The following is a 26,027-nucleotide window of genomic DNA, read 5'->3' as shown; positions in this document are numbered from 1 at the left end:
ACGGTCATAAAAGTCCCTAGAGCCCAAGCCCCCGGGTAATGGTAATTAAACAAGAAACATGCAGAGTCTGAAATGCAAATGAAGTTCTGATCCCGCCCTGCGGAGATTTATAGGCCATTACTGGCACAGGTGAATACACCACCCACAGTGCCCTCGCGGTAACTGGTAACCACAGCCATAACGGAAGCCTGAGAAGGGTCAGTAACAGAGTCAAATCTGCAAGGCTTGTCATAGCCTGCTATGGTGGAAAAAGTGATAAAAACTTACGTATGTGCCAGGTCCCAAGAAGAAGAATCCAACAAGAATCAAGAAGACGTTAAAGATAGCACCGAGCCATCCACGAATGCCACGGACCATGTAGAAACGGGGTCCGTGGTCCTCAGCCCGCATGCGAAGATAGGCTGTACCCCAGAAGATGAAACCGAAGAAGGAATCGAACAGGGAACTCATAATGGACAACAGGTCAGAGAAGAAGGGGATAACCTCGGCAATGATCCAAGCAGCGATCCAGAGAGCTGCGAGGATGGCAGCCCAGGAAGCCCAACCAACCACAGTGTTGTTACTCTTGTGGCGGCTACCTTCAAACAAACGGAAGAAGATGAATCTAGCTGAGACCGAGGCGTACAGCACGCCCAGGAAAATGATGGTTGGAATCATGAATGAGAAGGAAACCTTCTTGAAAAGGTCATCGCCAATGGATCCGAACGCCGGAGCAACCATGTACTGGTTTCCGACATAAACATAGGTGACCGCACCGACCAGACTGAACACAATAATCTCCGCGACCGTCACAGCGGTCACGGCCTTCCAAAAGTCGCGTGGCTCCTTCATCTCCGCGATGAAGCTGGGAAGGGTGATTTGACCAATGAAGGTGTAGCTGATGTTCAAGAATGCGTTCATGCCCTGCACAAAGGTTGTTCCCTTGGCTGGGATAGCGAGAACAATTGGGTTTCCAGTGGCGGGGGTGTAACCTTTGGGGTGGTCTTCGATTCCGGCAAAGACGCATGCCAAGATGACAGAAATGAAGGTGAAGAATGCCGATAGTGTTGCAACTTTAGACAACGTGCTGAAAGTACGCGGCAGCGAAAAGAAGAATGAAATGATCGCAACGATAGCGGCAAATGCAACGGTGCACACTGCTCCGTTAGACATTGTGTTCAGATACTCAGCACCGACCACACAGTGTAGACCCTGGATGAAGGTGTTGTTGAGAAGGAACATGACTGCCGTGGCCCACCAAGCAATCTTGGAATCCCAGAAGAGGTATTGGCCAATATCGCAAACATCACGGACTTCCGGATGTCTTAAGCAGAATCTCCTATGAACTTGTTAGCACCTATTATCCAAGGAAGGCCACAGGAGAAATAGTGGAATAGTGAGGCCATACCAAGTAATCAATGAGGTGTACAAGACAATGCCGGCAATGACCACAGTGCAAATCAAACCTGGGACCAGACCCAGAATTGAATATGACCAAGGGAAGGACATGATAGCCAAGCAAATGTACTCAGAGAAGAGCAATGCAGCGGTCTGTGACCAAACAATTAAATTAGTAAATTGGCCATGGCTCTTCCTGCTCGAAAGCTCAATTTGGGCGCACCTTTTGCCAACTACAAGTGCGGTACTTGATTGTGTTCTCCGATTCCATCTCGATCTGGCGACCAACGCGTTCTGTCGTAGAGGAGCCATCGATGGCAGTGACATGATGGCGAGAGTCGCGGCGCCCCTGGCCCTCGACGTCGAAATCCTTGAGCTTGGGATCTTGCTCGGTTTTGTCGGAGAGCTCTGGGGACGTATTGGAAGTCCGGTCGTGGTCCCAGCCGGCGGGCTTTGTTGATTCATTTAACCCAGCCATGATCTGAGAGAGAGCGGATGAGTCCCGCTGGGGCAACTCTGTGGAGTTGAGACGAGATGTTTAAATCTGCGAATGCATGTAATCCTTTGGACTCTGCGGTAAAGAGTGAGACGAGCAACCTTTTTGGGGAGTGGTAGAAATGTCGATCATTTACCTTCAAGATTGAAACTTCGCCCAAAGATTGAGTGAAAGATCTGGCGAGAGAAAACTGGACGGATTAGGGCAAATGCGGGTACTCGAGGTATCGAGGTAGTATTCGCTGGGCAAGATCGCAATCCCAAGCTTGGGAGAGGAGAGAGGTCTGGTTTAAAGGGAAAAGAGGAAAACGAACTAAGACCCAAAAGATCCAAAGTCAAGAGAAGAAAGAGATTTGAGAAAATAAATTAAAATTAAAAAAAAAAAAAAAAAAAAAAGGATGAGCCAAGAAGGTCAGCGACAGTATCGAGTATTGTACGGAGTACGGAGTATGGAGTGCTCTGTACGGAGTACACAAGGTACCAGTAGATTGCGGTATGGAGCCATACGCCGCCAGTCGAACCGGAAAAAGAACGAGAAAAACCTGTCGATCGCATGTTGACAGTGACGTGATGGACCGCCGCCGCAATGGGCGGCGTCAGCCACGGCTTGAAGTTAAGCAGCGCCAAGGGACGTTCAAGATTTTGTGCCCAGAGAGCGATCAGACCTCGACATCCATGAATGGAAGCTGGATCCAGTCAGATTTGATCCGTCCTGAATAGTCAATGATCATCCCATTGCTCTTCTTGTGCAGCCAACTTCCGATCTGTCTCATTACTGGACTCGGACTCGGCAGCAAGGGGGGCTGCGCACGCGGTCACCGCGAGAGCTAAGATTGATTGGCGCTTCAGCCCCCACTGGGGCATGTCGGTTGCGCCCATCATATCACGTTCATTATGCTGTAGGGACAGTGGGTCCTGACGGCCCCGCATGCGGGCAAATGAAGGCCCCTTCTGTTCAGGGAGTGCCCCGGTCGGGATCGGAATCCATGCATACCGTGCACCGAAAACATGGAACGTGGAACTAGATTGGAAGGTCGAAGTTGGCGCCAGTTGGAAAGTTGAACAGGGCAAAAATGTCAATTGGCTGATGGTGAAATCCAAGGTCCGAAGTGTTTGAGTTGGGAAATCTCAAAAGTTGCTGATGTCAGCAGCCTTATCCGTCTTATCAGCCTATCGGTCTTATCGGTCTTATCAACTTTATCAACTCCCGAGGTCTACTCCTGGCCCTGGACTATTTCGAAGTACACAGCTTTGGTTTGGAACTACAAGATCATAGTGTATGAAATATATCTCAAGGTTATTATATTAAAGCCTCATAATCTGGTGACTTTTGAGACCACTTTCTCGCCCCAAAATGACTACTGGGTCAATCGGGTAAATAGCGGAATTGAATAATAGTACTTCGTACTTGACGCAACAATCAATTAGTCTTTATAGATCATACACCATACAATTTATACCTGAGCCTTGTTCATACACGAAGTATATTGCAGTGACTTGCGACTAGATCAATCTCATCTGGAAACTCCTTTACGATACCTTTCACCAGCCGTACATAAGCTAATACTAGCGGAACGGCCTGGCCTCATTGCGTGCGAACCCGCAGCGATGGCATCAACACTCCACAATTGCCACGGAGCTGACCGAACAAGCTTATTTAATTTGTGTGTAGCTCTCTGGCGTGCTTTGCCTCCTTGCCGAAAGCCGAGCTGCAGGTTCTTCCCTAAAATCGGGTCACCCTGCGCTTTACTCCGTACTAGTGCTCCTACTCCCTACTCCTAGCTCCGGGTCTGAATAGGGAAATCGTCTGGATATTGTATCAGTATTGGCCACGCACAGAGTCGCGCCAATTGAATGTAATAGATATCGGATATCTAGGTATAGATGACATTGAATAAAACATGAAGGGAAAAAAAAAGGGAAAAACATGGTAGCCCACAGCAACTCCAAATGCGAGATTGAAACTTTTTGGCCCCCAATGGAGGCTGCCAGAGTCAGAAAGATGGTCCAAGTCGATATACAGATTACATTCCGTCGTCGTCGTCGGCCAGGAGCGCCGCGTAGTCGTCCGCAGAGGCGAAAGTAGGCAGCTGCTTGAGCTTGCGGCGCTTCTTGCTGTTGGACTCTTCCGGAGCAGGGACCTCGGGCTCTGCGAGCGCCGCACCACCAATCTCCATGTCGGAGGGAAGATCTTCGTCGCTGTCCAGGAAGGCCCCGTCGTCCGAAACGTCCATGTCGAAGTCGTCGGAATCCTCCTCCTCGTCCTTGGACGGTTTCTTGGCGGCCTTCTTCGACTTGGCGGGAGCAGCTTCTTCGAGCTCGCTGAAGTCGGCCATCTCCTCGTCCTCGTCGGAGGGAACGTCGGACTCGTCGTTGAAGATGACACCGCCATCCGACTCGTCGTCGCCCTCTCCGTCCTCTGCATCGAATGCCGATTCCAAGTCGGACATATCCAGATCGTCGTCGCTCTCGTCGGCTTCCAACTCGGGGCGAGAATCGACCAGCGCTTTCCAAATTTCGTCCTCGTTGTCGCTGATACCCTCTTCGTCTCCATCTTCACGATCGGTATCCTTGCCCTTCTTGACGCGGGTCTTCTCCTTGTCCTTGTTGACACGGGTGAAGTACTCGTGGAAGAAGACGTCCTCGGCAGCAACGTCCTCGGCCTTCTTCTTCCAAAAGGCGTCGGTGTTGAGTGGCAGTTGGTTCTGAGCCTTCTTGCCGGCCTCCACCAATCGATCGACAGTATCACCGCCAGCGAGGGGCTGCATGATAGAAGCGCCACGAGCACCGGCATTGGCCTTGGGTGTGCGGTAGACGAAGCGGTCGAGGAAGTGAGTGAGCGTGTGCAAGGTCAGGTCTGGCTTGCCGCTCATGGGCTTGTGTTCGAGCAGATTGCTGGCATTGAGAGAAACGGAGGGATGGAAATGGTTGGTGAAGGGTAGCAATTCCCAGAGACAGCTTCGGTCAGCATTGCTGTGCTCGGGGTCTCGCTTGCGAGGATCGTATGCGTTGGATTGCTTAGGCTTGGTCTCAACAGCCGGGACTTCCTCGGGCTGCTCGTCATCCTCGTCAGGAACATCGCGGAAGATCTCTTCCTCGTCATCATCAAGTTCCTCGGGTTGATCGACCAGGGCGGTGAGACCTGTGAAGGTCTTCTCAAGCTCACGGATCATGTAGAAGATACCGCAGATGAACGAGGGCTGGTGCATGCCAAGGACCTGCACAAGACGCTTGACGAACGCCTTGACTCGTCGTACGTTGAGATCGTTCTTCAGGGCTTTGTAGAGGAGGTTGAGGTAAAGCGATTGCTTTGATGAGGTAGTCACACGTGGGTCAAGCAGAGATTCGTACAAAGTGCGGTAGAAACGATCACCGGAGACCTTGTTGGCCACCGTGAGTTGTTGAATGAGCATGAGAGCTTGAATGCTGGTGTTGAAGTTGGACGAGTGCGTGATGCGGAAGAGGGTATCAAGATGCTTTGACATGCTGTTCAAGGTTAGTATATAGCCCTCAAATGAATTGAAACACAGGAGAGCAAAAAACTTACCGATCGGAATCGGAGTCAGTGAAGGGATAAGCACGGTTGACACCAGTCAAGACTCCAGAGATCAACTTCTCCCGCATTTCCTCGTCTTGTGCTTGGCCCTTTGCTTCATCATCGCCCTTACCCTTGTGGCCCTTTCCGGGCTTGCCGCGCTTGGGTGGAGGGGCTGGCTTGCCTGCGGGCTTTAGGAGAACAAGGAAGAGACCAAAGTAGATGTCCAGCAATTGAGCAGCCACCTTCTCCTCCTTCTGTCTCAGGATGGTTTGGTTCAAAGTAATAATGGCATAGTACTTGGTGTGCGAGCTCTGACCAGGGCGGAACAACACCTCTTCCACTGACTTAATGATAATAGGCTTCATCATAGGATGCGACTGCATGAGTTGCAGAAGAAGGTAAGACGCTCGAGAGGCGATTTTCTTGCCCGGGTCACCAAGCTTGTTGACCAGCAGTCGCAGGAGGTTGTTCTCTTGCTCGGGCTTCTCCTTGAGCAGTTCGTAGACATAACTCACGGCTCGGGAGCGGGAGAACTCGATTTCGTCGTTACACCAAATTTCCAAAATCTTCAAGACCTCGAAGAATTGATCCTTCACAATGTTCTCAAAGGCCCAAACAATCAGCTGGCTCTTCTTCAGACCACCGGGAAGAGGGTCCTTCTCGTTCCATCGACCACCGGCGCCTTGGAATGCTGCCACAAGCCCGGGTTGGTTGGCGAACGCCCTCAGTCGTCGGTCGTTGGGCAAGAGAGTACCCTGGGCGAACATATCCTTCAATGATCGCAGAACTTCGACTGCTTGCGCACGACTGCGCTTCTTTCCAAGGCCAATTAGGGTTTCCAGCGCCTTGGTGTTGTGGAGGGGTGATTCTTGGACGTTCAAAGTCAATGCTGAAATCTTATCGCTCAGGGTACCGGATGTCATGATGGTCGAGTAGAACTTGTGTGATGAGGAAGCGGAGGTTCTTTGAGCTACCGCATATTCCTCGTTTTCCTCCTGGAGTAGGTTGTTGGCCAACTCGTGGACGCGGTCGATCAGGTGGCGCGGCAGTGCATTCATTTGTTTTGTGTCAGGGACAGAAGGCATGGGAATATTGTACCAATCGGAACGAGGAAGGACATTCTGTCAGGTAATACGTTAGCAGAGTTATCGTAGCGCTGAAATAAGCCGCAACTTACCAATTTTTGAAACTCCTTGGGCAGAGCAAGCTCGGGTTTGGCCTTGTGAGCAGGCTCTTCCTCAATGTCCGACTCTGGGCCGCTGCTCTCAGCATTGTCCTCGCTATCCTCGGCATCCACTTCCTCGTCGCTTTCTTCCTCGTCCTCAACATCTTCAACTTCATCGTCTGCAAGATCCTCGGGCACAACGTGGCCAGCAGCATCCAGCATACTTGCGAGTTGCTTTCGGAGGTCGTCATCTCCTTTGGCTGTTTCGCCTTCAACCTCCGACTCCGAGTCGACTCCGGCAAGAAGATCTAGATCTTCTTCTGTGCCTCCCATAGCAAGGATCTCCTGGCGCAGCGTTTCCTCACTGCTGAGCTTCTTTGATCCCTTCGGCTTATCCTGTTGATCCTTTCCACTCTTCTTTTCAACTCGGGCAATTGGCTCGCCATTGCGATCCCGCTTCTTGCTTTGAGCGGCGTCTTGGGGTCGGCTGGGCTTGGCGGGGGGTGGCTTTCCTTTCTTGTCGGAAGTATCTTTTGAAGGCACGGGAGCCTTGTTATTGTTGTTCTTCTTTCCCTTGCCAGAATTCTGGTTCTGGTTCTTCAAGCGCTGTTCGATTTTCTGTCGCAGACCTGCGAAAGCACTTTCGTCGGGCATCACGGTGCTCTCGGCAGCAGGAGCTGCAACCGCAGCTGCGGGCGCAGCCTCATTTGCGTCCGAGGAGCGCTTTCCTTGCCCTTTAGCCATGATGTGGTGTGTTTGGGGGTGGTGGAGGAAAGAAAATTGGACGGAGAAATCTTTTGCGGTTATCAGAACGCTCGGACCAGCCCGATAAGAAACATGGGAGACTCCCGGCTCCACGTATTTTTCTACTGCGCCAGCTGTTCCATCGTGAACGGAACATCTGCCTTTTTGCATTCATCATTTCGATGATCTCTAGACTGCAGCCTACTCTGGGGCGCTTACCCTCAAAAGGGTTAGCATTCAGTCTCCACGCTCAGCGGTGCAATCTTCATGTGCGCGCTCAGAACCTAGATCCAATCAAGTCAATCGCGAATACTGATATATTATAGATTGATGGGCGAACCCGAGTGTCCAATTTCTGGATTCCTACAGGGGGAATATCCAAAAAACCAATTGATGGTGAAAAGGGTGCGGCTTTTGATATCTCCAAGATGGTTCTCACCAACACTAACACCGCTTAGAGGATGCCAATGATTTGCTTGTACGCGGTGGCTTTCTTCGTCAGGTAAGAACATGTTTTCTTTGATATGTATCAATATGATTGACTGTTCTGCAGGCATATTCTGGGGTGTTTCATTTGCTTCCACTCGGACTGCGCGTTCAGGATAAGCTAGAACGACTAATTGACAAGCACATGCGCTCCCTGGGTAAGCGGTACTTTTTCGATGACAAGATGGCTTTGAATTCCAGCTTATCTCTGTCATTATAGGTGCTTCCAAAGTATCTCTATCGTCGCTATCGTCGCAGGAACTTTGGGAACAGTCAGGTCGACTAAGTGAAGGCTCAGAAGTAAGTTGACTATTCACACGTTTAGGGTATCCTGCTAACACTGTAGCCAGTTATTTCGATTCAAGGACAGGAAAGAAACTCCATTCCTCCTCGCGCCGACTCACGAGGAAGAAATCACCACTCTTGTTGGCAATCTGACAACTTCTTACAAGAGCTTGCCTTTGCGAGTATATCAAATCTGTGAGTCTTGGATTAAATTATATAGGGCCCCACATGTTGGCTAACATGCTTTCACCAAGCACGCAAATACAGAGATGAGGCCCGACCAAGGCAAGGCCTTCTTCGTGGGCGAGAATTCATCATGAAAGACCTGTACACATTTGACTACAGTGTGAGTGAGGCGCTCAAAACATACAACGCAGTCAAATTAGCCTACAAAAACCTATTTGATGAATTGAAGATCCCATATTTGGTCGCTGCTGCAGACTCGGGAAATATGGGCGGTTCATTGAGTCATGAGTATCACTTCATCAGTCCCAAGGGCGAGGATGAGGTGGTTAGCTGCTCCCACTGTGACCATGTCTATAACGAAGAGCTGGCAGATGGCAAGACGCATGGCTCGGATAACTCTGAATTATCTGGCACATCTGGCTTTAACACAGACAATGCACCTGTCGAAGGTGGGCCCACCATTTCAACAGGCATGTGGATGGCTATCTCTCACGATGGCAACACCATTGTGCGGGGCTGGTATCCCAAATTCTCAATGCAGAATGGCGCCCCAGAACCTGTTGAACGCCACGTCAATTCACATGCCGTCAAGGCCATCGCAACCGCTGCTGGCATTGACCTCGATCTCAGCGTGGAGAAGCCGCTCCAATTGTGGACAAAACATGTCAAAGCAAACAAATCCTCAGCGCAGAGGCCGCGTGTATTGGACTTGTATGACTCGCAAGTGCGAGTGTACCAGCGTCCACCACTCAGTGACCTCCTTGAAGAAGCGGGCTGCACGGCGTCAGACATCGAATACTCTAAACTGGACCACTTCCCCGGAACCTCGAACAAACTCAGTCTTGTTCGCGTGCACGATGGTGATCAGTGCTCGCAATGCGCGCACGGTTCATTGACTAGTCACTCGGCGGTCGAGTTGGGACACACTTTCTACCTCGGAACGCGGTACAGTGAGGTCTTGAATGCTTCGGTGTCTGTCAATTCAGCTCTTCTGGAGGAGTCCTCTGGACCTGACACTAAGCTATCTACCAAGGAACAAATTGTACCCATGCAAATGGGCTGTCATGGAATTGGAGTCTCACGTATGATCTCTGCAGTGGCGAACCGACTCGCCGATTCCAAGGGACTCAACTGGCCACGTGCTGTGGCGCCTTACGAAGTGGTGGTGGTTTCAGGAAAGGGTCTCGAGACCGTTGCTGATCAGGTCTACGACAATCTGACCGGTGACGCTGCGGCCCTGGTTGACGTGATTCTCGATGACCGGGACAAGGGCATGGGCTGGAAACTTGGCGATGCGGATCTGATTGGTTACCCTGTGATTGTGGTCGTTGGCAACGGGTGGAAGAAGAACCAGACGTTGGAGGTGCAATGCCGCCGACTGGGCATCAAGCAGGATGTTTCGTTGGATGAGCTGCGCACAACTATTCAGTCCTTGCTGGCACAACTCTGAGCCAAAAAAAATCAGGGACGCCGATCTCAGATCGTATGTAACTTTAGCGAGTTTTATCAACTTAAATTGTACAATATCTCATCTCGTGTGCTCAGGCCCTTGCAATTATCTTTCCTAATCCAGACAATATGTCCATTCAATCTGTCGCGGCAGACAAAACACATCATGACGCCGAGAATTCAGGCCTTGTGACCTCTTCTGTTCAATCTATTCCAGGGTCCCAACTTTGGGAAGACTCGGCAATTCGGACAATAATGCATTCACGATGTTCAGGGTCACCAGCCGGCCGCACTTCCGACCTTGGACATGCCATACATTAGTTTGATTAGGATACGTCAGGCATCTATGGATACTCCTTGGACATGGCGGTATCCACCTTTTTAGTTTTGAGCGAAGCCAGGGATATACCTAGATTCAACTGGGACTACGTATAACACAACTACAGCTTTGGAAGGTGATTAACAGAACGGGCAAATGATATTAATAACCATAAAATTTCATAAAATTACATATCTTGCATCAATACAGCATAATTATTCAATCCTCAAATCTCACTGAATGCGAATCTTCTTCGGCAAAGGAACAGCTTCCTTGGGCACGAAGACGGACAAAACACCATTCTTCAAGCTCGCGCGAACGGAATCCTGGTCGACACGAGCGGTAAAGCTGAAAGTGCGTTGGAAGTCACCTATGGAGCGCTCTTTCGCCCAGAAGTGAGGCTCTTCCTTATCTGTCGGCTCCGAAGCAGTGGTAGCAGTACTGGCAGAGGTGGTTGACTGTGCATCTTCGTCTTCATCCTCGACTGTGGCCTGGTGCCAGCCCGCCGAGCCCGCAGGCGAGGAACTGCGGTTGGTTGGTGCAAGAGTGGTAGATTCACGGTCGGTGTGGCCCTTGATGACCAGGGTGTGGGGGTCGGTAAATTCGATTTCAATGTTGCTTTGGTCTACACCTGGGAGTTCGCCATCCAGGTAGTAACCTTCGTCTAGTTCGCGGACATCAAATGCAGGGGCAAATGAGCGAGCAGTCTGTGGCTTGGGACATTGAACTGGAGCGCATGCAGCGGGGAGCTTGTATTCGGGTTGAGCCTCATAGTCATTGAGGAGTTGGAAGAGTGGCGAGAAGCCGGGCTGGGAGAAGAAGGCCATTGGAGATAGAAGCGATGAACTGGTTGTAGATTGAAGTTGAGATTGAGATTGAGATTGAGATTGAGATTGAGATTGAGATTGCTTGGAAGCTGTGGTGGAGATTGTGTCTGAAGATTGTGTCTGAACTAATTAGCTTGGAATTTCCAGCTCTTTTATATGTTGGTTTATGTGTTGGAGTGTCGATGTTGATGGATGGTTGCTTATAGTTCGGGCGGAAGGCTCCAGAAGCCGGTGGAGGTGACTAGACGCCACCAACAACTGCTCGAATCACAGTCAACCACACAACTATCCAACTATACAATACCATGTTGATTCCAAATCCAACGTTGCTAATCAACTCAGACTGCTTCCAGATATTTCTGTCGGTGGCAATTTCTCATGAGTCAACGCCAATCTCACTACAGAACCCGACAGAACCTCAATGACTAATGTGCATATATTGTAACAGATGTTGTAACAGCGGAAGAAACAAAGCTTCCTAGATCGCAGAGTATATGTACAACGCCTGGAGAATCCAGAACAGGGGCTCATAGCACGGCTGGTCATGCCTCTTTTTGCCTCGCGTCGGGTGAACCCGGCGCAGGAGACCTCCGAATCTGTTTGGAAATGAGTCCAGCGAAGATATGGAGGGAGGTGAGAAACGCACACGAGCTGTGTAGACCGCGAAGAGGCCTATGTAGCTGAGAGACCGCAGTCCCATCGCTCATCGGATGTTGCGGATCCCCGGGGACGCATACATCTCGAGCTGTCGCTGGCCTTTGCGCAGGAGATACTCAACGGTGCTAAAGTCTTTTTTGTTCACCGAGCGATGCTTTTGGAATTCTGATCTATCGCCCGTCTCAGCGGGGATTGCAACGGGAATGGAGAGCAACGTAAACATACCGGGCGTAGTTTTTGAAATTGGATCTTGCGTCCTGAGAGAGGAATTAGCTAGGGGGGCATTCACCGGGGCGAGATACCTACCACGGGCTTATTGCGCACTTCCCGCAGACATTTTCGATAGAGAGATAGGACGTCCCTTTGTAGACCGGAGAGCCGAGCCATCATGCGAAGAGAAAAGATTGCGACTCATTGGGTGGAGCTGACGTTTTCCGCCGTGGGGGAGACCCATTTCCCCGACTCGCCCGAGACTACTTCTATGTCCTCTCCGCTCCCCCATTCTTTCGAGCAACATCATGTCGACTTTTACAGTAAGTGACCTTCCGATGGTATTATCTACAGGGTTCTATCTATCTATATATGTCGCATTGATATAACATTAACTCCCCTCGTGGCATATGCTGATTCTCATTTAGAACCTAGTTCGCTTCCTGGCCAAGGATGGTCAGATCTACTATGGCGATGCCATTCTCCCATCGGGAGAGACCAACATTGCCAAAGCGACCAAAGCTCGGGTCATCCAGGGTGAGATCTTCGGACAGCACCGGGTCACCGAGCAGGTGGCAGAGGTGAAGCTGTTCCTCGCGCCACTGTCTCGCAAAGATATTGGAACCGTTCGCTGCTTGGGCTTGAACTATGAGCAACATGCCAAGGAGTCAAACCTGCCTATCCCCAAGTACCCAGTGTTGTTTTACAAGCCTGTCACTTCAATCTCTGGTCCTACGGATGACATACCTGTTCCCCAGATTGCTCAAGAAGGAGAGGGCCTGGATTATGAATGTGAACTGGTGATCGTCATCGGCAAAGAGGCTAATGAAGTTCCTGAGCACAAGGCTCTGGAGTATGTTCTGGGCTATGCCGTCGGCAACGACGTTTCCCACCGCGATTGGCAGATCAAGCGGGGCGGAGGCCAATGGGGACTGGGTAAGGGCTTTGACGGATGGGCGCCATTTGGCCCTGGAATTGTTTCTTCCAGTGTGATCAAGGACCCCAATGCTCTGCACATCTCGACCAAGTTGAACGGAAAGACGGTCCAATCTTCTTCCACCAAGGATATGATCTTCCATGTGGCCAAGACGGTATCATTCCTGTCCCAGGGCACAACACTCCAGCCGGGAGATCTGATCTTTACCGGAACGTGAGTACATCTGAACTGGCAAGCAATATATGGTTGAATTTTATAAACTAACTACGGATTATAGACCCCAAGGCGTGGGCATGGGCCGCAAGCCAGCTTTGTGGCTGAAGGATGGCGATGAAGTCGAAGTATCGCTTGAGGGTGTAGGATCATGCATCAACCGGGTGGTGTTTGACAAGCCCAGCTCTAAGCTTTGAATACGTTCCATACTGTCGAGCCCCTGATCAGGCTCAAAATATTATACCAGTTGTAGATAACTGCACATTTTGAGTTGCAATCGATTAGATCTTATATAACTGATTTCTGGTTTCTGGCTTCTGATCCATAATTCCGTGTGTATTTCATGTAACCGATCTAAACAACCTGGGCGCCATATCCCTTGATTCTCTCGGCAAAGGCCCAGCTTTGGCCCTGGATCTGCTCATCCTCCTTCAGATCGATGCCATCCTTGGTGATCACTGCTATCGAGTACTTGTCGATGCTGCGGGCATCACGGTAGAACAGCACCTTCATACACTCCTTCAATGCCTCCACGGCGGCTTCTTGTGTCACTTCCTCGAGAGGCAACTCCTCAGGGAACTTGCGGCGCAGGATTGGGACCGCAAGGTGAGCACCGAATCCTGTGGCGAGGTGTGGTGCGGAGAATGTGGTACCCAGAAGATCTGCTGAGCTCAAGAAGGGCTCTCCCTCTGCATCGAAACCGGCCACAAGAACGTGGTTCCACAGCGGGTTGAACTCGGAGCGCCGCTTGTAGAAGACCTTGGCGAGGTAGGTGTGTAGGTTCTTGGCATTGAGCATATTACCATGGGCTGAGTAGTTCTCCTTGATATCCATGGTGTCGAGGAGACGGTCGAGATATTGCATGTCAGAAACGTCGCCGCCGAATCCAACCATCGCCTTGTCGCCGAAAGACCGCAGACGCTTCACGTCGGAGAAACGAGCTAGAGATCCGTAGGAGGCTAAATAATGAAAAGAGTCCGGTCAGAGAACAGTGTTGCGAGATCGAGGCACGAAGGATAGCCTACCCAAGTTGTCGGTAGCAATGGCAACACCACCATTGAACTTAACACCCACCACCGATGTTCCGGTCACAGCGGGGGATGAAGTGTGAACTTTGGGACCGGTAGTCTGCAGATATGAAGCGTCGTATGCGCCGTAAACATCATTTCTGGGCTAGAGGATGGTTAGCCAAGAAGCGAAATTGGGAGATTTTGGTCACATACGCGACCCCAAGTTCCAGGGAAGTGGTCCATAGTGAAGTAAGATTGTTGTTGAAAAGTTTGGTAGACGGGGGAGATATTATTGAAGGAGAAGAAAATACACAGATGGATAAAAGCAGAGCGATGACGATTGAATGGGAGCTAGGCAGTCGAGCTCCCCGTCAGCTCTCAACTGCCTGGCCGGGCGGAGAGCTCTGCTTACTAAGGTCCATCAATTGCCCAGGTGCCCATGGGGGATCTCACAACGTTCTTGACACTTGAACTACCTCAGGAAATTGTTTCGAATATTGGAACTCTAGAGCACACATTGTCGGTGCCCGGAATTGAAATATTGTCTTTTGTGCCGCAAACCAGCAATAATGCTCGACCTTGCCGGATACGATAGCAGCGACGATGAGGTAGAGCAGCAGGCTCCTTCGCCTCGTTTGCAGGTATCTCCAGTGCCCTCTCTGAATACACTAGAGAATTAACAGATGCTAAAGCCACTTCAGACACAGGAGAAAGAGGTGACAGCCCCAACGCCACAGCCTGACCAGAGCAAAGGCGATCAGAGTACAGGTAACGCAAACCTTGAGATTTATACACTTCCGAATGTGGCTCTGATGCCCTCCACAGTTCAGCCTTCGACTGAGGTACCCAACGAGAGCACCAATATAGCCGCGGCGGCTACACCGGCTGGACCGGCTGGACCTGTGCTTGGGCCCGCATCTATAGACATGGCACCACTTCCAGAGGACTCGGATATGTCCAACGGACGCACATCCCCTTTCTCGGCAACACGGGCACTTGTTCAAGACCTTACTCTACCCCCGGTACCAAATCTCGAGATTCCACCTTCACCCCCGGATCTCCAAACCCAGCGGTCAACGCGAAATTTGAGCACTTCCTCTCGCTCAAGAAGCAAGGCGTACATTTCAACTCTAAACTTGCCAGCTCTACATCTCTCAAAAATCCAAGCTTGTTGGCAAACATGATGTCCCACGCCGGCATCACTGAACAATCTCAGTATGACACCTCATTGCCAGCCGATGTATGGAGTACTTCTACTTTGCCTCCGTGGGGATTTAAGGGTGAGCTTTTGAGAGCACAGCACGAGTTGCGACGAAACATGGAGGCGCAAAAGACATCGGGCCAGCGAACTTCGGTAGATTTTGTGTCCGGTTCTACGTGAGGGACTCGTCCGCCATCGACCAAACCAAACTCCATGGTGTGCCACGCCCCAAATGACCGGAAGCCATGACTTGACTACGAGTGGTCCTGGATTAGCCCTGGCTCTATGCCAGCCTCGGAACAACAACATTGATCATCCAAGGATCCTCGAGTAGGAATTGTATTGGACAAAAGAATCCAAAAACTAATTACATTCTCGTGCTTGGGGTCTAGGAAATCGAAGCAGTAATGCTCTCGGTTCAGCCACCACCTCCACCTCCGCCTGCCGCCCCTCTATGGCTGCGCCGCCTCGCTTTCTCATACAGACTCAAACAAGATATCAAAACCATATGATCAAAGTCTTGCCCGTATTCCACTCTGATCTCGATCTTCCCTCCTCGCCCGGGTCTTTTGCCGCCTGAAAAGACGGCCAGAACCTGCCCATTGCGTTCATCCACTAGTTTATAATTCCGAATGGTCAATCGAGATGGTGTTTCGCCTTCCACCCCAATGCTGCGGGTGCGTTTCCACAGCAGCGTCCGCCTCTCCCCGTGAACTTGATCAGAGTCACTCGGAATTGTCGTCTCCAGGCGGTACTTTGGTTTGTGGAGAAGCTCTTTGGTCATGTCCTCCCACTGGACGTTGCTCATGTCGTCGGGATTTCCGACTCCAAGCTTGTAGTTCCCGGAAAGCTTCAAGAAATTGGACACCGCCACCACCGGTCCTCGGGTGCTACCGCCCGCATGGAGTGTGAGATCGGGCTTGCTTGGAGTGAAGAGTGAGATATCACCATAGAATAGAGTGGTACCATCTGATGCGTTTATATCGTAGTGCCGCTCCATGAGCCGCTTGGTGATTTGGAACACCCGCGCGGGAACATTGTAATCGGGTGGCGCAGAGGCTGCTGACCCAGTGCGACTGGACGTTGGTGAAGACATGTCTCAAGGCTTGGGTATTGGAAGATTGAGGCAGGATCCCATGCTTCAAGGGCAATTCATGAACTACCAGTTACGCTGTTCGAGGGTTATATAGTGGGATCGTCATTGGGAAGCGAATACGACGTCGATTCAAAGTTAAAGGTGGAATTCAACTACCAAGGTAAAGCAGTGAAGCTTAAGCTGGAATGCTTGTCTAGAAATCAAAAAATCTAGAGAATGTATACAAGATATAGTTTAGATATGCTAATGCTGCTCCGCACGGAGTACATTTGACGTAGTTGGAACAGTCGTTGGGTAGTGAGCTACCCTGACTAAGCAACGAAAGGCAGCTACATCGCGCGTAATCCAGCTTCTTTGCTCTCCATCTCGAACTCACAATCCCGCTCTCCATTACTTTCAACCTCTAATTTCGTCTATCTCGAATCTCCGGTCTCCTCTTTGTACCTGACTTAGCTTCATTTCCGCCAAAATGACGTCGCTCATCGGCCAGTCCGAAACCATTGGATACTCCTTCTCCGAGCCAACATCCGCTAATGTCAAACAACACTCGTTCTACCCGTGAGTAACCTGCTGGAGATGATCTGACATGATGGATAAGCTGACCCGGATATCCAGTTACACCGACAACGGTGGTTCCACACTCGGCATCACTGGCTCTGACTTCGCTATCCTCGCCGGTGACACTCGTTCCACATCCGGCTACAATATCAACTCTCGCATGGTCCCCAAGGTCTTCAAGATTGGCGGAGACGATGAAACCGGTGCCGGAGCTCAGATCATCCTCTCCGTGGTCGGATTCGCCGCAGATGGAAACGCCCTCAAGGAAAAGCTGGACACCGTGGTGAAGATGTACAAATACCAGCACGGCAAATCCATGTCAGTCAGCGCATGTGCGCAGCGACTGTCAACCATCCTCTACGAGAAGCGTTTCTTCCCTTACTATGTACACGCGATTCTGGCTGGTCTGGATGAGGACGGTGTGGGTGCGTTGTACAGCTACGACCCGGTGGGCTCATACGAGCGGGAACAGTGCCGTGCGGCGGGTGCAGCTTCAAGCTTGATCATGCCCTTCCTGGACAACCAGGTCAGCTTCAAGAATCAGTACGTGCCCGGGAGCGGAGAGGGCCATGCCCTGGAGTCCAAGAAGGCCGAGGCTTTGCCTAAAGAGCATGTTAAGCAGCTTGTCCGGGATGCCTTTACGAGTGCCGTGGAGAGACATATCGAGGTTGGTGATGGTCTACAAGTCATGATCGTCACCCGGGAGGGTATCGAGGAGATTTACCACCCTTTGAAGAAGGATTAGAGTGCCCGCAATCTAAGACCATGACCTTGTCTCTCGGTGCTGGACTCTCTCATCGAGCGCTTGATCACCGATATAATTGAAATGACTGAAATTTCCATGAATTGATATCTTTACGTTGTACGTCATCATGTCTCTAGTATCATAAAAAAGAAGACAGTGTAAAAGCTGATAATCCCGAACGCCCACCCCATGCCGAATGAGTTCAAATGATTGATAACGGAATCAGAACCGCTCCTTCATGCGAGAAGCAACGGTACGAAGGTTGCCGTAAACCTTGCCCTATTTCGTTGTTAGAATACATCCTCGTAGCCGTGTGATGATCAAAACTTACCGGAGGGCTACCCAAGATCAAGCTAACAATTGCCTCACGGGCAATGTGAATGTTCTTGAATCCACCCAAAATGTGGATCTTTTGGTCGGCCAGAACCACTCGTGTGCGGCTGGCGTTTTCAATAGCGAACTTGGTCTTTCCATCCTTTCCAGCGATACGTCCAATAGCACGTCCAAGGTGCTCTCCGTTCAATGTCTTCACATCCTTGACCTCGAATGTCTGAATGTACAAGTCGTCGAGACGGAGAAGAGCAATCGCATCGTCGAGATCAAAGCCAAGAGTGAATGCCTTGATGAAATCAGCGCCCTTCTGCAGGGCTCCCACGTCGTTGGTGAATTTGGATGTTCGCAGTTCGACGGAGCGGCTCTTCAGGTTCATGCGAACCTGCAACTTCAGGTGTTCGACAATTGGGGGACAGATCTTAGCCCAGTTTGCCTTGAGCGGGGTCATACGGTGCGGTGGGACGGGGACCTTTCGCGATTCGATGCGGTATGCGGTGGCAACGTCCTTGGCCGGGGTGAAGACAGGACGGCCTTCTTCGTCGATGCGCATTTCACCCTCGGCGGACTCCTCGACGGGGTTGGCGGGCACACCCTCGGTGGAGGCTTGGGCGTCAATCAAAATCTCATCGTCGTGATCTGGAGATTTCTGTTAGTTCGAGCGGGGAATTTGGAAAAAACAAAAGGAAAACCAACCGTAAGAAGCCTGAGGTTGAGACTGAGGCTGAGCCTCCTGGCGAAGTGCTGTAGGGGCAGACATGATGTGTAGAGAGCAGTTGTATTTTTTTGGAATCTGTTATCGCAAAAATTATCAGTCCCCTCCGACGGAAAAATGAAATTGTGGGAACACAATGCAAACAGGACAAACTCATGATTTCATCTTCAACTTGCTCCCGTCAACACTGCCTTGCTTATCACTCTCGGTTTCGTTCTGCAATTTCATAAGTTCCAGGATGTAATGACAAATATGTCTGCCAATCTGGGACGCCGGCTGTATGCCCACATCTGGGAAACAGCAAATCCACTTTTTGGTCGCATACGAAGCCATCGCATACCCGATGTCTCGAGCTCAAGGACATTGCTGGACGGGCGCCTGGCGAATCCTTCACGACCCTTCTCAACTTTACCCAAAAAACCGACTTCACTAACCAGGAGACTCGCCTCCGGAGGCTTCCTCGTCCTCGGTGTCTCGCCCACCTCGACTGCTGCAGAATCTACGGCAGCATGTATCGTCCCATCCCGAAAGATCGCCACCCAGTACCTCTGGAAACGAACTGTATATACCTCTCCTCATGACCGACACGAGAAGGAAGCATCGCAAAATGCTCATACACGCAATGAAAATGACCCTACACCAAAAGTCAGCAAACCGCACCCACAACCCGGTTCGAACAAACCACAGGATCCTCAGCACTTCACAATGTCTAATCTCCACTTGAGGGATCGTCTACCACATATGCCTCATATTCACCGGCCGACCAAGGAGGAGCTACTGGCTGCAGCTACTGGGTTCTGGTCACGCTTAAAAGTGCGATTCAAGTGGTTCTCTATCAGAAGTGTTCGTCCGTACAACCTGGATGAGATAACTGCCCTTTTCTCATGGGTTTTGCTGGGTCATGTTGTGTGGGTTGTCGCTGGAACTACAACTTTCTTCTCGCTTTTAATTCTGGCCATCAACACGGTCTTTGCTCAAGGTGAGTGGTACATTTGATCAGTCAGATCTGTATGCTAACAAGTCTCAACAGAGACCCTAGCGGGATGGGTTGGCAACTACCTCACTAAATCCTCCGGGGTCAAGGTTGTTTTCGAATCGGCAATCGTGCCCAAATGGAGAAATGGCGTCATCACCTTCAAAAATGTCTTCGTATCAAAACGACCAGGCCAAGGCACAGGCCATGTCAGCAAAGGCTCGCCCAAGACGGCGGCAGAAGCGGCAGCGGCTCGGGGGGACCCCGGATATGACGAATCGCTGGTCGTATCGGATGAAGAGGAAGATACTAATTACACACAATTTGACCTGTCGATAGAGACGGTCAACGTCACACTATCATTCACCAAATGGCTGAATGGTAAAGGGCCTCTACATGATGTTGAGGTGAAAGGGATCCGAGGTGTCGTGGACCGCCGGCACGTCTTTTGGCCCGAGGAAGATTTGGATCCCAAGTCTTACCGACATGAGCACAATCCCGGCGACTTTGAGATTGACTCGTTCAAGATGCATGATCTGCTGGTCACCATTTATCAACCCGACAATTTCCGCCCCTTCTCCGTCAGCATCTTCTCGTGCGATCTACCGCAATTACGGAAACAGTGGCTTTTCTATGACTTCCTCTCAGCCAATATGATGTCGGGGTCTTATGACAACTCTCTATTCACCATCCATGCCCGTCAGACCCATGGCTTTGGCAATTCCCGCCTGAACAGCGGGGCCGAAGAAGACGGCAAACCCAACCCGTGGAAGAAGCACAACAGGATACGAGTGGATGGACTCAATATCGACCATCTCAACCGCGGTGTTCAGGGACCTTTCTCCTGGATCCACGAGGGGACCGTGGATATTGTGGCAGACATCATGCTACCCTCCGAAAACGACGAGAGCCTGGCCAAGGTCATGGCTGATTTCTATGATCGACTGGAGGCCACCGTCACTTCCAACCGATACCCGGAGCCTCCGTCCCCCAGCTCCAGCCCAGAATCCGGACCCGAAGATCGACGTTTCCTCGTCATGGACCTACGCGTCCACCTCAACAACGTGCGTGCCATTGTGCCCATCTTCACTCGAGATCTATCCTACATCAACAACGCTCTGATTCGACCTATCGTGGCGTACATCAACTCGAAGCGGACCTTTATCCCTATCAATTGCCGCTTGGTGAAGCGAGTCAGTGACTTTGACGGCAGTTGGACTATCTTTGATAGTAGCTTGATGGATGATCTCTCGGCCTCGGTAAGTTGTCTCCAATTCATTTCACCCGATGCATGCTCACCAATTAGACGTACGATGCTTTCGCCCGAGATGTCGTGGACGACGAAGCCCGGAAAAGGCGGTTCAAGAAAGTTGGGTTCTGGTCCCTTCAGCTGGCCGCCCAGGCGATTTTCATGGGCATGGCTGGTAACATCGCCTGAGTCCGCTGAGCGGTTGTGCCTCTGTTTTATTAATTTTATCATTTCTCGTGTTCCATGTATCATAGTGCATTCCCAGGAGTCCTCGATTTTGATAGAGTGTGTGAAATTCCAGCGTGGTCTTGGTTCGATTCCAAATGACCAGATTGGTTTGATATCGAGTTTCAGTTTCACAGCATTAGTTGCGCCGAATACCTTGTAGCACGACAGTAGTGCGTTCGAGTACAGAGAGTATGGGAATCTTATATAGAGTCTGATTGACCTCGGTATATCTGCAGTGCTACCGCTTGAGCTCTCTACTCCGTACTTATAGGATAATTCCCGTAAAAACCAAAAAGAAGGACTCGAGAACTCGATATATAGAAGTTCGAGGTCATTTACGACTTTAATTCAACCTCGTAGATCACTTGATCAGAGCCTGTCAGCCAACAATCAAGGCATCTTACTAGCCCCTTTTCCTTCCCCCCCCACTTCACTTTCTCCAACTTTTACATAGTTCCTTTTTTTTTTTTTCTTTAATGGTGGTCTTTGATGATATGCTTTGACCTGTACCAATCGGTTGTCAGAGCCCCCTTGATTATCTCCCTCGGCGCTTAAGCTTCAGCTTCCGGGGTTCCGCGCCATCTGGACCCTCGCCTCGTGTTGCCCCCCCGAACTGTGACCCCTCGAATGAATTTCACTCCCTGTAATGTCGCAACTCCCGCGGCGAGGCAGTGATGAAAGCTCGCCAACCTCTGTGAAGCAACCTTTTATCAACGGCTTGATCCCTCGGGATTATCTAGCCCGGTCAGATCGCTCCATGCCTGCTCCTGGCCGCCATATCACCCCGTCTCCATTGCATACGAGCTCCTTACCCCAGTCGCACCCAACCGACGGCTCGACACCATCACATAGTCCATTGTCTCCAGGATCGAGCGCCAACCCGTCCCCTGCTAAAACCCAGTCGCCAATCGCTCGCGTGGCCCATGCAACATTCCCCGCGCCCCCCTACGGCACTGGTCATAGCTTGTCGCAATCACCAGAAATGGTAGGCTCAGAACCAACCGAGAGCAACAACTCATCCGGCGAGACAAATTCCCCCAAGCCATCCCGCGCGCCGGAGCCCGACCGATCTGCCTCATCCTCTGTGAGCTCGATACACTCCATGCCGGGAGATCGCTCAACCCATCGCGTCATGCCTCGTACCTCCTCCATTGATTCGGCTATCTCCTCCCTGTCTTCCGCCTCCCAGCGATCAGCCTTCGATGTCAACTCCTTGAGCCCCGCCGACATCAGTAATCTAATCAACGCTGCTGGGTCGGCGGAGGCTGTCATCGTCCACCTTTTGAAGGAAAAACATCAAGCAGCCTCCCAGAACTCGCAATTATGGAAGCTCGTGGACAAACAAAGGACCCTCATCCTCGGTCTGAACAAGGATCTTGAGCGTTCTTTGCAGGAGAAGGAAAAATACCGGAAGAAGCTCAAAGACCTGCAAGAGGCTCCACCGGCCGCTGCTGGGGTTGCTGGTAGATCCGGCGATGACAAGCAAGAGAGGGCGCAGATGCCGAACAGACCATCTATAATCCCCCCTTCGGAGCCATCGCGGAGAGGGCCTGATAGCACTGCCAGCCCGGTCTCTGCCACTGACTTCCCATCCCCCGTCGGAGAAGACAGAAGCAGGTTCCCACATCCAAGCCGCAAAGCGCCGCCTGCGCCGCTGAACCTGCGTCAGGCCGAGCCCAAGCCCACGGTGACATCCGCATCGGATTCGGATTCGGATTATGGCGATGAATCAGGCGGCCCCCCTAGCGTGGACCGTGGGAGGCGAAAGACGCGGGAGCAAGACGACCAAGACCGGGAGTTCACACTCCAGAAAGAGACCCGCAGCTCCCAATCAGCAGCCAAAACAAGCACTTCTCAGGACTCGCGGGGTATGGCGAGTACTGCTAGCCCGGAGACGGTTCCGCGTGAGCTCTCCTCCAGATCCCCGCCGACTGTCGGTGGCTCCAAGTCCTTGGGCTCCATGTTGCATTCTCGACCTCCCCCTCCGTCATCCTTCAATGGGCGCTCGGTTGCCGCTATGCCCATGAGCCCGGGTCTTCCTCTGAGTCCGCGACCAGAAGATCGGCCCATGAATTCTCCAATGCCTCGCATGCCGCGTGAGATGCCTGGTGCTGCAGGCCCTGGCTTGCCTCTTTCTCCCAGGATGGCTAATAACCCCATGGGTTTTGCACCTCCCCCCTCAACTGGAAGGCTTAATGGCCCCATTCCATCCATTGATCCCAACGTCATGATAGACAGCCCGAAATCTGCACACTTTGCAGAGAGCGGCATATACCAGGGACTGATATCGGATGAGTACCCTGGGCTGCTTTTGTCACCCAACGCTCTTCCTTTGGTTCTAGTCAAGGTATCGTCGTCGCGACTCCGACCTTCGAGAAACAGTTACATGGTGTCCAAGCCGTTGGACGAGGAGCCAGTCTTTACCCTCAGCGTGATTTCTCGATCTGAGATGTCAGAGCTATGGCGAGTAGAGAAAATTATCGGGGCTCTACCCCAGCTGGACCAGAAAATCAGACAGACATCCTCGTTCGCTGGAAGGTTGCCCGACAGGAACATCTTCAATGGTCATTCGCCCGCTAAGGTTGATCTGAGGCGTGCCGCATTAAACGCATACTTTGACGGCCTTCTGGACACCCCAATGGACGAGCAAGCCGCTATGGCCATCTGTCGATTCCTGTCCAGTGATGCCATTGAGCCTCGGGATGACGAGACCAACTTGCTGAAGGGCCTCGCACAAGCGAAACCTGATGTCTCCCGTGGACCAGACGGAAAACCTCAAAAGCAAGGATACTTGACTAAGCGAGGCAAAAGTTTTGGCGGGTGGAAAGAAAGATACTTTGTGCTTGATGGGCCTGAACTCAAGTACTTTGAATCTCCTGGTGGTCAGCACATGGGCACCATCAGGCTTCACCACGCCCAGATAGGAAAACAATCCCCCAAAGCAGCTGAAAGTTCTTCGTCGCCTCCAGGAGGTGAGGACGATGCTGATAATCAATATCGCCACGCATTCTTGATTCTAGAACCCAAGAAGAAGGATTCTTCAGCACTTGTACGTCATGTTTTATGTTCTGAGAGCGATGATGAGCGTGATACTTGGGTCGACGCTCTGATGGAATACGTTGAGAGTGCCTCTTCCGAAAATGAAGGGCATGGAAGCGTATCCTCCAAAGGCCAATCCCAGTCTCACGAGACGCAGAAACAGAACTCCACCGAGGCCAAGGCGAAACTGTTCGGCAGTGGAGGCAAGAAATCTGGTCGGGGTGTCGAAAGTCCCGATCAGGGCCTGGGAAGCTCAGTCCAGGGATTTAGCTTTGATGACGCAGTGCCAGCCGACCCCCCGACGATCGGATCTACTCTTGAGCAGGCACCTCGATCCCCAAGGTTGCCGGGATCCCTGTCAACCGAATTCAGGGAAATGAACACGTCCTCTCCTGATCAGGGAATGCACTCGCCCAGGTTGATATCCAGGCCCACCAACGGCGCGATCATCCAAGACGTGGAAGCTTGGGGCAACAAAGCAAAAACATCCACCAAGGAGAAGAAACGAAGCATTTGGGGTTTCCGCACCAGATCCTCTTTCGATCTTGCCACCCAGGCTCAGGCCAGTAGCGACACACTAGTCGCAACCCAAAATGTCGAACGAACGGGGCCGGTCAGGCCCGTATTTGGCATACCCCTAGCGGAGGCTGTTCAAGACTGTGGACCGCCGGGCATCGATGTGGAGCTCCCAGCGGTGGTTTACCGGTGTATCGAATACCTTCATGCCAAGGAAGCAGCTCTTGAAGAAGGAATCTTCCGCTTGAGCGGCTCAAATGTGGTCATCAAAGCTTTGAAGGAAAGATTCAACACCGAGGGTGATGTTGATTTCGTATCTGGGGATCAGTACTACGACATTCATGCTGTCGCCTCTCTGTTCAAGCAATATCTCCGAGAGCTTCCCACTACAGTGTTGACTCGAGAACTTCACTTGGACTTCCTTCGCGTTCTTGAACTTGACGATCGCCAAAAGAAGGTTGCTGCCTTCAACTCTCTCGTGCACAAGCTGCCCAGCCCTAACTTGGCATTGCTACGGGCTCTTTCGCAGTTCCTGATCGAGATTGTCAACAACTCGGACGTGAACAAAATGACTGTCAGAAACGTGGGCATCGTGTTCGCCCCGACTCTCAATATCCCAGCGCCTGTCTTTTCCATGTTCCTCACGGACTATGACAGCATCTTTGGTGAAACCGACAAGAGCTTTGCGACTACATCGAACGAATTGACAGTTGACAACTCTCTGTCGGCCGATGATATTCGGTCCCCGCGCCACCAAATGTTCTCCGACATTCCTACACCTTCCTACCACCAAACCTCGTTCCGGACTCCTGCTGGGGGCAATGGCCCGTCTGACGGCCCCAGGACACCCTACAACACTGGCTTTATCCCGATGCAGCCCAGTTATGACCAGCCGACTTCCAGACACGACCAACACAATCAATCTTCCAGTGCCTCTGCTCAATATTCTTCTTTGAACGGCATGCTGTTGCCCAACAATTCCGAGGATACTCGGTCCGCGAAGACAAAGCGACGAGAGAGTTCAATGCTCTTTATGGATGGTAAGTTTTCAACAGCCGATGCCTGCAGCAAGATCTAACAGTTCTTCTCTAGATCCTTCTTTCTACCAGGGCAACTAAACCCTTCTTTTACTTGGTTTATTTCTTTTCTTTTCATTCTGGATATCCCAAATGTCCCTCTCGACCAATTACGAATTGCACGACCGCCGAATGATGACTTTACCCACTTGGCAATCTCGGTGTCGCAAGGGAATGTTTAATGATAATGGTAATCAATTGATGCGGTTGTCCGTTCATCTGGGAGTTGAGATCTCGTGCCGTGGGAGGCCCGTCGTTATACCCCTTTTCTTCTTTTCTTCTTTCTTCTTTTCTCTACTTTTCTTCTCTTCTTCTTCTTCTTCTTCTTCTCTTTTTGCCTTGCTGTTGTGTTATTCTCTCTTGTTCTCTTCTGTCTTGTTTTCTTGTTTTCAGCGTTTCTCAT

At 51.2% G+C, this 26,027-nt stretch overlaps 14 protein-coding genes across 14 annotated transcripts; 6 read left to right on the top strand and 8 right to left on the bottom strand.

The window, feature by feature from the left end:
• Positions 1-107: 107 nt before the first annotated feature.
• N7506_003359 (putative neutral amino acid permease) lies at positions 108-1,855 on the bottom strand (the record flags this gene model as incomplete). The annotated part of the gene is made up of 4 exons (XM_056952654.1): positions 108-188; positions 268-1,318; positions 1,388-1,530; positions 1,601-1,855. 4 exons carry the CDS (start codon positions 1,853-1,855, stop codon positions 108-110), a joined length of 1,530 nt encoding a protein of 509 aa, XP_056814346.1.
• A 737-nt stretch (positions 1,856-2,592) lies between these two features.
• Positions 2,593-2,802, bottom strand: N7506_003358 (uncharacterized protein; the record flags this gene model as incomplete). The annotated part of the gene is made up of 1 exon (XM_056952653.1): positions 2,593-2,802. One exon carries the CDS (start codon positions 2,800-2,802, stop codon positions 2,593-2,595), a length of 210 nt encoding a protein of 69 aa, XP_056814345.1.
• Positions 2,803-3,896: 1,094 nt separating this feature from the next.
• On the bottom strand, positions 3,897-7,319 carry N7506_003357 (RNA-binding ribosome biosynthesis protein MAK21; the record flags this gene model as incomplete). Its single annotated transcript, XM_056952652.1, has 3 exons — positions 3,897-5,358; positions 5,420-6,531; positions 6,588-7,319. The coding sequence occupies 3 exons, from the start codon at positions 7,317-7,319 to the stop codon at positions 3,897-3,899; spliced, it is 3,306 nt and encodes a 1,101-aa protein (XP_056814344.1).
• Positions 7,320-7,501: 182 nt separating this feature from the next.
• N7506_003356 (putative proline--tRNA ligase AIM10) lies at positions 7,502-9,726 on the top strand (the record flags this gene model as incomplete). Its single annotated transcript, XM_056952651.1, has 7 exons — positions 7,502-7,617; positions 7,646-7,724; positions 7,780-7,821; positions 7,873-7,963; positions 8,026-8,105; positions 8,156-8,285; positions 8,345-9,726. 7 exons carry the CDS (start codon positions 7,502-7,504, stop codon positions 9,724-9,726), a joined length of 1,920 nt encoding a protein of 639 aa, XP_056814343.1.
• A 551-nt stretch (positions 9,727-10,277) lies between these two features.
• On the bottom strand, positions 10,278-10,871 carry N7506_003355 (Hsp20/alpha crystallin family protein; the record flags this gene model as incomplete). The annotated part of the gene is made up of 1 exon (XM_056952650.1): positions 10,278-10,871. The coding sequence occupies one exon, from the start codon at positions 10,869-10,871 to the stop codon at positions 10,278-10,280; it is 594 nt and encodes a 197-aa protein (XP_056814342.1).
• Positions 10,872-11,574: 703 nt separating this feature from the next.
• N7506_003354 (succinate dehydrogenase assembly factor 1) lies at positions 11,575-11,918 on the bottom strand (the record flags this gene model as incomplete). The annotated part of the gene is made up of 3 exons (XM_056952649.1): positions 11,575-11,698; positions 11,754-11,785; positions 11,835-11,918. 3 exons carry the CDS (start codon positions 11,916-11,918, stop codon positions 11,575-11,577), a joined length of 240 nt encoding a protein of 79 aa, XP_056814341.1.
• A 128-nt stretch (positions 11,919-12,046) lies between these two features.
• N7506_003353 (fumarylacetoacetate hydrolase family protein) lies at positions 12,047-13,085 on the top strand (the record flags this gene model as incomplete). The annotated part of the gene is made up of 3 exons (XM_056952648.1): positions 12,047-12,061; positions 12,167-12,888; positions 12,953-13,085. The coding sequence occupies 3 exons, from the start codon at positions 12,047-12,049 to the stop codon at positions 13,083-13,085; spliced, it is 870 nt and encodes a 289-aa protein (XP_056814340.1).
• Positions 13,086-13,242: 157 nt separating this feature from the next.
• Positions 13,243-14,141, bottom strand: pre4 (proteasome core particle subunit beta 7; the record flags this gene model as incomplete). Its single annotated transcript, XM_056952647.1, has 3 exons — positions 13,243-13,847; positions 13,914-14,061; positions 14,112-14,141. The coding sequence occupies 3 exons, from the start codon at positions 14,139-14,141 to the stop codon at positions 13,243-13,245; spliced, it is 783 nt and encodes a 260-aa protein (XP_056814339.1).
• Positions 14,142-14,467: 326 nt separating this feature from the next.
• Positions 14,468-15,279, top strand: N7506_003351 (HCNGP domain-containing protein; the record flags this gene model as incomplete). Its single annotated transcript, XM_056952646.1, has 4 exons — positions 14,468-14,539; positions 14,600-14,666; positions 14,724-14,853; positions 14,904-15,279. The coding sequence occupies 4 exons, from the start codon at positions 14,468-14,470 to the stop codon at positions 15,277-15,279; spliced, it is 645 nt and encodes a 214-aa protein (XP_056814338.1).
• Positions 15,280-15,517: 238 nt separating this feature from the next.
• On the bottom strand, positions 15,518-16,195 carry N7506_003350 (uncharacterized protein; the record flags this gene model as incomplete). The annotated part of the gene is made up of 1 exon (XM_056952645.1): positions 15,518-16,195. The coding sequence occupies one exon, from the start codon at positions 16,193-16,195 to the stop codon at positions 15,518-15,520; it is 678 nt and encodes a 225-aa protein (XP_056814337.1).
• Positions 16,196-16,664: 469 nt separating this feature from the next.
• prs3 (proteasome core particle subunit beta 6) lies at positions 16,665-17,498 on the top strand (the record flags this gene model as incomplete). The annotated part of the gene is made up of 2 exons (XM_056952644.1): positions 16,665-16,753; positions 16,811-17,498. The coding sequence occupies 2 exons, from the start codon at positions 16,665-16,667 to the stop codon at positions 17,496-17,498; spliced, it is 777 nt and encodes a 258-aa protein (XP_056814336.1).
• A 222-nt stretch (positions 17,499-17,720) lies between these two features.
• On the bottom strand, positions 17,721-18,588 carry N7506_003348 (pre-rRNA-processing protein PNO1; the record flags this gene model as incomplete). Its single annotated transcript, XM_056952643.1, has 3 exons — positions 17,721-17,777; positions 17,830-18,467; positions 18,525-18,588. The coding sequence occupies 3 exons, from the start codon at positions 18,586-18,588 to the stop codon at positions 17,721-17,723; spliced, it is 759 nt and encodes a 252-aa protein (XP_056814335.1).
• A 207-nt stretch (positions 18,589-18,795) lies between these two features.
• N7506_003347 (mitochondrial distribution and morphology protein) lies at positions 18,796-20,954 on the top strand (the record flags this gene model as incomplete). Its single annotated transcript, XM_056952642.1, has 3 exons — positions 18,796-19,522; positions 19,574-20,775; positions 20,823-20,954. The coding sequence occupies 3 exons, from the start codon at positions 18,796-18,798 to the stop codon at positions 20,952-20,954; spliced, it is 2,061 nt and encodes a 686-aa protein (XP_056814334.1).
• Positions 20,955-21,639: 685 nt separating this feature from the next.
• On the top strand, positions 21,640-25,666 carry N7506_003346 (GTPase-activating protein BEM3; the record flags this gene model as incomplete). Its single annotated transcript, XM_056952641.1, has 2 exons — positions 21,640-25,588; positions 25,641-25,666. The coding sequence occupies 2 exons, from the start codon at positions 21,640-21,642 to the stop codon at positions 25,664-25,666; spliced, it is 3,975 nt and encodes a 1,324-aa protein (XP_056814333.1).
• Between the last annotated feature and the right edge of the window lie 361 nt (positions 25,667-26,027).

This window comes from Penicillium brevicompactum (genome assembly GCF_028827555.1).
Source record: "Penicillium brevicompactum strain IBT 35665 chromosome Unknown utg000002l_segment0_segment0, whole genome shotgun sequence".
Taxonomy (NCBI): Eukaryota; Fungi; Ascomycota; class Eurotiomycetes; order Eurotiales; family Aspergillaceae; genus Penicillium; species Penicillium brevicompactum.
Note: the sequence above shows the minus strand (reverse complement) of the source record. Positions and strands in the feature narration are given on the sequence as shown.